The sequence below is a fragment of the Durio zibethinus genome, chromosome 26 (assembly GCF_047325235.1).
Source record: "Durio zibethinus cultivar Kanyao isolate XHJ-2024 chromosome 26, ASM4732523v1, whole genome shotgun sequence".
Lineage (NCBI taxonomy): Eukaryota > Viridiplantae > Streptophyta > Magnoliopsida > Malvales > Malvaceae > Durio > Durio zibethinus.
Genome location: NC_143187.1, coordinates 6,392,103 through 6,401,644, shown reverse-complemented (window position 1 = coordinate 6,401,644; position 9,542 = coordinate 6,392,103). Strand labels below are relative to the sequence as shown.

Sequence of the window (9,542 nt, the reverse complement as noted above, 5' to 3'; positions counted from 1 at the left end):
CACTGCTCAAGGTCCATTCCCAAAATCACTTGATAAAATTATAAACTCTTTTTTTAATATGTTATATATTAAGTACTTAATATTTTTTTATAAAGTTTATATTTGATATCTAATTAGTATATAAATTTTATACACTATAATTAATTTATATATTTACAATAAATCAAATGATAATTTATTAATAAGATGAATTTGATGAAAAAATCTCATTAATAAATAAATTTTTTTTAATCTGTATATATTTATTTTAAAATTTAATATATATTCATTAATAGATTATCATTATTTGATTCTTTGATAATATATAAAATTTATACAATAATGTATTAAATATAAACTTTTTTTTATAAGTTATAAATACTAAACTCACAGGAAAGCAAAACATTTTGATAATAGTAAAAAATATTGGCTGCAAAAGTGTTAATAATAAATAAATAAATAAAGTTATCAATGTGTAAGTTATTAATAAAATATTCAAAATTTTATTTTAATGATCAAATTTTAATTTTTTATAATTTTAAACATAAAAATAATAAATAAATAATTCAAAATATTTCAAAATGAACATATATTTCTTACTAGCAATAATCAACTACTTTTGTCCTTGCTTTGTTCCCATTTTGTTACTAGAATATTAATACTAAAAATTTATAAGAATAAATAAAAAGTGAAAAAGAGGAGACCTTTTAATGATTAGTCGACTCCTTAAAATGAAATATATATATATATATATATATATATATATATAAAGAAATAGAAGAATCGGCGTCGAATTGCTTCTGTCGGAAAATGCTTGAGCCTGGCCGGTAGCCGTTTGATTTTTTGTTTAGCGATTAACTTGAACCGACAAAAAAGCGTGATTTGCGGTTAACATTTGATTAATTTTGAAGCTAGGATATTCAATATTTATTTGTTCGACTTTTATAATCAAATAGAGTTAGATGAAGGAAATAAGCGGCGTGAGTTTGATTAATTTTGTGGTGCCCTCATTTCCATAAATTCAACTTTTTTGAAGGAAAAAGTTTAATTGGCGTATATGAATATGAGCTGCTAATTATTATTTGTTAACTATCTAATTTAAAATTAATTAATATTAAATAAAAATATTTAATATAAATATAATATTATAAAATATTAAAAAATTATTAAATATGAAATAATTTATTTAATAATTTTTTATCATGTATAGATGAAAATATAAAAAAATTTTACGTAATAAATTAAAAAAATAATAAAAATAAAAATTTAATTTTACTATCATATTAAATATTTATATTAAAATTAATTAATATTAATTAAAAAAATCGAACTTAAATATAAAATTACATAATATTAAAAAATTATTAAATATGAAATAATTTACTTTAATATTATCAACCCAACAAAAAAAAAAGCTGTTTTAAAATTATGTGAGGCATCATTCGTTATCGCGAAGGGCCAAATTCATGTGATGTACAGCTCCTAATTGATCGTTCCTGTTTGTAAATGGAGAGGAACATATAAAAGTATGCTTAAACAAAAACTGAAAAAGCAAAAGTCTTGATGATTTTTATTTTTTATTTTTGGTAAAGTTGAGACAACTGACTTTCCCATTTTTCTTTTGATTGTACCATGTAAAGAAAAAGGTTACGCATGCATCCAAGCATGAAGCATCCGATGAATGGAGTGGATTCCATGTCTTTTATCTTTTGTATCGTTCTTTTGAATAAAATTATATTAGGTTTTTTTTTTGTTATGATTGAGTTTTGAATTTGAGATTTTTAATTTTAAAATTAACTCGAGTATTATTAAGTTAACAATTCATTATTTTTATTTATTTATTTATTTGCGACCAATGCTTTAATAACAATAAAGTTTTTGATAAAATATGTGCTTCATTAGGAAGAAAATTAAAGATAAGGGTAATGTGCTTTTGTTTGTTTGCTTTTATATATGAGTTCTTATCTTACACGGAATCTTAAATTATTAAGTTACATTCATAAAATTTCAATCGAAATTAAATTTATGCAGGTGAAATATTTATGATAAAATTTATTTATTTTAGAACGAGCCAAGTTATGATGATTCATTAATCACTACTAAATTTTTACCTTGCACAATAATTAATTAATGTTGCTCCAAAAGATGAACATTATATTCATAGACTTTTTTTTTTTTAATGTAGCCAGCACACTGCTTCAAAGTCAAATTACGGTGAGATATAGATACTTTAATTACTCTCTTTGATTACTTCCACATGTAAGTCACAAATGGCAATTAATTTTAATAAACAGTTGGAGCTTTGATGTGGGCTTTTGAAACCATGTTTTATAATTTATATCTATTGCTTGTTAAGGTTAAAGCAAGAAAACTTATTACTCCTATTTATTCATGAATATCCTTTGTCTCTATTTTTATTAGGTAAAAAATTATTTTTGCGTATTTTCTAGTGTAAAAAAAAAAACATTAAAAATAATATAACATTAGAAAACCTAAAATTATTGGATGCTTAATTTTTGCTAATAAAACCCAATCTATATTCATAAATATTAAACTAATTAGTCTACCTACTACTTGGGGCACGATCTTAAACAGATAAAAAAAGGAAGGAATTTCATCAAAAAGGGGAAAAAAAAAGAAAAATTTACTTAAAGGTGTTGGGTTGATTTATTTAATTGAAAATTAAACATTAATACAAAATCCAACGAATATAAGTCTCTAATTCTATATTTAAACACCCTTTTTTTTTTTTTAATTTGTTGCTTTTTGCTAGATGCTATTCCAGCTCAGGTGTGGATAAGAAAACTTGATTGGCCACCACGTTCGCTTTGTTACCGTTGTTCTGACCTCCTTTTAACAAGTTGGAGCAGTAGTTCTCTTTCTTCTAGCTGGAATCTATGGCTGCGCTGCTATTGTTTGACTCGTCATTGGAAAATTAGGGTTGCTTATTACAACTAATATAAGGTTTATTTCACTGAATAAATTCATCCGTCTTGACCAAAGAAATGATTTTGTATTTTGATTTTTATTCAAATAGATTTATGACATGAAATGCATGATTTTTTCAAAGACAGCATATCTTGATCTTGATTCCAAAAGATTTAATTTTAGAAACAGAGGAGAGGAGTGTAGAAGAAGAGACTATAAAGTAATTAAAAGGTATAAGATTCAAACAAATATGAGCACCGACACTTTGCCATAAACCCTAATTTGGTAGCATACATATCCATAAAAGAAAACCTAATTAAAGGTCAAATTGTTTTGGACAATGTTAATCATGTAATGCAATGGTAAGTGTCTCAATCTTCAAAAAAGAAAACAGCATTTTAGATTTGAATATTGACCCGAGTAACGGAAATTGGAAGAGAGTTATTCATATTTCTCTATCAATGAACAATGAAGTGTACAATGTAGCATACTATTTGCCTGTCAGAGCATGCTAATAAAAAGAGACGTAGACTGAGAACTTGACCTTAGCAGGCCATCCAAGAAAAACAAACATGTGAATGTAATGCAAGAAAAAAGAAATCAGTGGTAATAGCAAACCAGGAACTAAGAATGTATTTCAGACATCCTACTAGTTTTTGGTAGAAAAAATTTTTGCAAGTTGCAGTATTAATGAACTTGACATTACAAAATTAATGGCAGTTGTAACATGTGTGTCTCAAACTTAAGGAGTGAAATTTTTTTGAAAAACAATATTTTAGTAGAAGAAAATTAAAAAGTGAAAAAGTAAAAAGCAGATAAGGATAGACTTACCAAAAGTTACGTGGGGCCTTATAATTTCATGAAATTAATTAATTGAAAAGTCCAAAAGAATATGTCAAATGTCTTAGCTGTCTGCACTTAAACCTTTTTAAATCCTCTAACCAGCCCACTTCTCTTCACTGCACCCTTCCAATCTTGCTTTATAGTCCATAAAATTTTCTCTCTTCTTCTAGACTTTGTTCTTGTAGGAAAGGAAAATGACCCGAATTAAAGACATCCTGACCAAATTTTCTGATTCTGGCAAACACATTTCCTCCGCCAAGAAACACAAGAAAATTTTCTTGGCAGTTTTTGCATCGTTAGTGATTGTTGCTGCTATAATTGGTATTGTTGCCGGAGTTAATTCACGAAACAACTCTGATGAAACAGATACTTCCCATCATGCCATTGTAAAATCTGCTTGTAGCAGCACACTCTATCCTGATTTATGCTTTTCAGAAGTTGCTTCAGCTTCTGCTGCTGCCACCAAGAAGGTTACTAGCCAAAAAGATGTTATCGAATTGTCCCTTAACATCACAACCACTGCTGTTGAACACAACTACTTCAAAATTAAGAAGCTGTTGGCTAAAAAGGGTCTCACTGAACGTGAAAAGACAGCTCTTCATGATTGTTTGGAGACCATAGATGAGACCCTTGACGAGCTTCACCAGGCTGTTGAGGATCTGCATGAGTATCCTAATAAGAAATCATTGACTCAACATGCGGATGACCTCAAGACCCTGATGAGTGCTGCCATGACCAACCAAGAAACTTGCTTGGATGGCTTCTCTCATGATGAAGCCGACAAGAAAGTCCGTAAAGTCCTGATTGCTGGTGAGAAGTATGTTGAAAAAATGTGCAGCAATGCACTAGCCATGATCAAGAACATGACAGACACTGATATTGCAAATGAGATGCGCAAGACATCAAACAGGAAGCTCAATGAGGAAAAAATTGATGGCGTTGCCTGGCCAGAGTGGTTGTCAGCCGGAGACAGGCGTCTGCTTCAGTCGTCTTCGGTGACCCACGACGTGGTTGTGGCGGCAGATGGTAGTGGGAACTACAAAACAGTGTCGGAAGCGGTGGCCAAAGCACCCGAGAAAAGCAGCAGAAGGTATGTCATTAAAATCAAAGCAGGTGTCTACAGAGAAAACGTGGAAGTCCCCAAGAAGAAGACTAACATAATGTTCACGGGAGAAGGAAGAACTAGAACGATCATCACCGGGAACAGGAATGTGGCCGATGGAAGCACAACTTTCCACTCTGCTACAGTTGGTAAGCCCTCCATTTCACTTCCTCTATTTTACGTTAATATTCCTTCTTTCCAGTTAAATTCTACTTAAACATCTTCTCAAGTTTGAAAATCCACTGATTTAATTGATACTATGTGGGATATAATTAATTTACATATTGAAAAATTTTTCTGTTCTGCGTTTTTCCATATACCTATACCATGAAACATAAAGCAGAACTAGGGACACTGATCATTCATTGGGATCAGATATACATGATCATTTGGTGACATTCAGGAGACTTCTTTTCGTTAAAAAATGAACAGCTTGGTAAAGTTTTAGAAAGTTGATGAGACGCGTCTTGCCTGTGATTTTGAAAATTTGATTTCTTTACCAAATGCAATCCCTACCCCCATATTCTATGGGTTCTGGGGTCCATGACCATGATACACGCGATGGACCCACTTAGCTTAGCCCTGCAGAATGATTCATACTGTTAATTCCTTTGTATTAGCTTTGCACACATTACCTCAGTAGAATTAGGCCATGGCCAGCTCACTAAAGGTCAAATATTGTTCAATTACGATATCATACTATATATGAAGTATATATAATAATAAAAAGGGCAATCCACCGAATTGCTTTGTTACAAGCTGTGCTTGTCGTCTATCCCATTATGATTCTGAAACACTTGATCATAATAAACCCCAGCAAGACACTTTCCGAATGAATCCTTTCTCTTTAATTCCTAGATATTGAGATAGTGAGTGATTGGTGATAGTTTCACTGTCCTATCTACACCAGTCCATACAGTTGACCTTGCGAGTGAAAGCTACTAGTCAATTTAACTTGTATCATTACCTTAAAAAAAAAAGGTTTTTATGGCCAAAGATAAATGTAAATAAATTGGTAAACATCTAACAGATACAAGGTTCAAATCTTAGTATTTTTAATTTATATTTTTTATCTTCAAGTTATGATATCTTTATACAAAAAAAGGCCGGGTGCCTTTCTGAATTTACAGAAAATCAACCGTAAGCAATCAGATTTGGTAATTTTGAAGAAATGCATTATATTAAAGTACATGTGAGAATCAAAAGGGTGAAATACTACTATATATGCTAGTTAGTAGCAGCAACTAGCCGAAAAATTCTGCAGGTGAAGCCAAGGTGGTTTACAGCCGTGCATTGATTTTTCTAGATAAGCTTTTCTTCTTTTATTTTAGTGAATGAAAGTTGACCGTCGGGACTTTGGAGGCTTCCCTCTTGCTTCACCTACTTGTCTCAGAAATCGTATAACAATTTTCAATTTTCCTTTTTGTGGACTTTAGCTATTCCTTTAATTTTTGACAGTTTGATATCCATGTGACAAGTTCGTACATTCACACACGGCATTCAAGCCAACGCACAAATTTTTAGGCTTTTTGTCTTTTCGTTAAACAATTCAAGTCATCCAATAACTTTAGCAGTTTGAACCTCAGCTCCAAAGCTGTGTTGGAGGGCCCCAACACATGCTTGCACGATGGAATAGGTTTCATTCTTAGGTGACGATACGGTACAATGATTCTGCAGTCGAGAGTCTCGAGACAGCCGGTAGCACTTCTTTTGCTTTTATTTGGTCCCTGGTGTCGTCCTTTGGTTAGGCCTGGGGATAGGTTTGCCATAGAGCATAGGCTTCGTGTAAAATTATCAATATCATACGATTTGGTATCCCAAAATTTATTTGCGTGACTTTTTTTAACTAAACCGCTAGCATCATTAAATTGGTCCAACAAAGGCAGTTGAGCCAATTTATATTAGTATTTTAAATACACTGAATCACATGGGTTCTAATTGGTAATATATGGCAAATGGAACTTTGTTTTTTTTTTTTTTTTTTTTACCTTGCTTTTTAATCTTCTAGTATTTAAATTTTATGCTGTTTAAAGTATAGCCTGATCCTCCGAATATATGCTCCCATGTGGTTGCAGCTGTGGTTGGTGAACGGTTCCTTGCCCGAGACATAACCTTCCAAAACACAGCAGGTCCCTCAAAGCACCAAGCCGTTGCCCTTCGTGTTGGCTCTGATCTCTCAGCATTCTACCAATGTGATATTCTAGCATACCAAGACAGTCTCTATGTTCACTCCAATCGACAATTTTATGTGAACTGCCTCATAGCAGGAACCGTTGATTTTATCTTTGGCAATGCTGCAGCTGTGCTCCAAAACTGTGACATCCATGCTCGAAGACCCAACTCGGGGCAGAAAAACATGGTGACAGCCCAAGGCAGGACTGACCCAAACCAAAACACAGGCATTGTTATTCAGAAATGTAGGATAGGTGCCACTTCTGATTTGCAGTCTGTTAGGAGCAACTTCGCAACATATCTTGGAAGGCCCTGGAAGGAATATTCAAGGACTGTTATAATTCAAACATCTATCACTGATGTGATTCACTCTGCAGGGTGGCACGAGTGGAGTGGGAGTTTTGCCCTGAAAACATTGTTTTATGGTGAGTACCAGAACACCGGAGCAGGTGCTGGAACTTCTGGAAGAGTGAAATGGGAAGGGTTCAAGGTGATCACTAGTGTAAGTGAGGCTCAGGCGTATACTCCTGGCAGGTTCATTGCTGGTGGAAGTTGGTTAAGCGCTACAGGCTTTCCTTTCGCTCTTGGGTTAAGTTGATGCACGTATTTTGATGAAGATACCTACTCCATTGTTGATTTGAGACTACTTTGCCACCATGTTTCTTTTAAATTATTACTAGATAATGGTAATAATAAGCGTATGCCATGGTTTTCTTCAAATTCATCTGATGACAGAATTTAATGACAAATTCCATGTTAAAAGTAGAAACATCCAAATCATTCAAAACCATCCGGCATTGGTATGTGGGTTATGAGTTAAAGCCTTGACAGTAAGCTAGTGGATGGGCTGGATACCAATAGGGCCATCATTCATTTTGTCAGCCTGGAATAAATCCATGGTTTTCCTTCATCTAGAAACTGCTACATACTAGGATTACTATAACCATTGGGGTCAACTTGCAAATAATGCAGCGAGAATTTTCTTGATGCCCTTGGTGAGAAAATGAGACTTCCGATACTAAGTTGCAATGCATGCTTTATTGCTTTATACTTGCTGGATGTTGACAGCAAACGGGGCCAAATGCTAGCACCTGGTTTTACACTTTAGTGGGTTCCAAATAAAACCTAGGGAAAGCAAAAGCTTGTTTGAGTGGGACAGTTGGAAGGACAATGTTAATCCCATTTCTTTTTCCACTACCAAACCATCATTTTTCTCAAAGGAATTGATGCCCACAAATCTAAAGACAAAAATCCTTATATACCTTATTCTACTTGATGTCTATACCTTTCAATATTCCCCTTGTCGATTCACTATTTGTTCTAATGCACTTGCATTGGTCGGGTTCTCTTCTTGCCTAAGACTAATTAAAATCGTATCAACTGGGGTTTTGAATAATTAATATTTTTGACAAATGAAAATTTCAAATGCTGCCAATATATAAAATTTCGTAAATCATGCCGAAGACACATCTCTATTTCTTAATAATTCGCCACTGTCATGCTCATTTCATATACCTTTTGTAAAATTAAATCATGAAAATGAAAACAAAATCAAAACATAGATAAAGAGACCGAAAAACAAAATGTTGGCGCGATCAACGGGTACGCGTAGTGATGTTTCACAGCTAGCACATGGCAGGGAGTCTAAGAAGCAAATGCGAATCTGTCCAAGTGACAATGACCAAAATGAAAAAATGAAAACCAATTTCGGACGACTAATCCTTTCTCAATATTAAAAAAAAAAAAAAAAGGAAATTGTCAATCTTCATAAGTTAGTGGCATCCAACGCTCCAACGTCTAATAATAAATTTTAGTTTGATGAAGAAAAATTGTTTAATTAATCGAACAAAATGATGAGAGTTCACATGCTCCAATTGTGTGGATCCAAGTGGTGATGATGCGGCTGGCTAGCCAAAACTTGTTAGAAATATTGACAGATCAATTATTTGCCCTTTTTAGTGGCATTTTATTAGGTTAGTCAAAACTTATAATAAATCTTTTGAAGACGGATTTTTTTTTTTAAAAAAGAAAAACTTTACTTGATGAACTTAGTATAGCAATCATTGGTAGAATTTGATGAGGTTCATATCAAGTTTGACACTCTTTTGCTTAATTATTATTATATTATACTACTTTAAATTACAGTTAGTTTAATTTAATTTGACTCATAAGTTGTGAATATGAATTTTCAAATTAATAAATTTTTTATCAATAAACTGTTAATTTAGTAGTGTTAAAATTAATTTCAAAATTAAAAGTTTTTAGTTTAAATTTTAATTGTAATTCAAAAAATAAAATAAAAAATTGTAATGATTTTTTGTTGATTATAATAATTGTATCATGAAATTTGAACTTGAAAATTTTGTTACGCAAATAAATTGTGACTATAGACATCATATATGAGTATAACTCAACTTGTCAACAAATAATTTTTATAAATAAGAATTATCCTTGTATTCTCGAAGGCATCTCAACCCTTATGGTTAGGCAGATTAGGCGCTTCAGCATAAATCTTAAA

At 32.2% G+C, this 9,542-nt stretch overlaps 1 protein-coding gene across 1 annotated transcript; it reads left to right on the top strand.

Moving 5' to 3' along the window:
- The first annotated feature begins 3,865 nt into the window (after positions 1 to 3,865).
- On the top strand, positions 3,866 to 7,744 carry LOC111274750 (pectinesterase-like). The gene is made up of 2 exons (XM_022859638.2): positions 3,866 to 5,001; positions 6,928 to 7,744. Exons 1-2 carry the CDS (start codon positions 3,945 to 3,947, stop codon positions 7,620 to 7,622), a joined length of 1,752 nt encoding a protein of 583 aa, XP_022715373.2. The 5' UTR covers positions 3,866 to 3,944; the 3' UTR covers positions 7,623 to 7,744.
- The last annotated feature ends 1,798 nt before the right edge of the window (positions 7,745 to 9,542 follow it).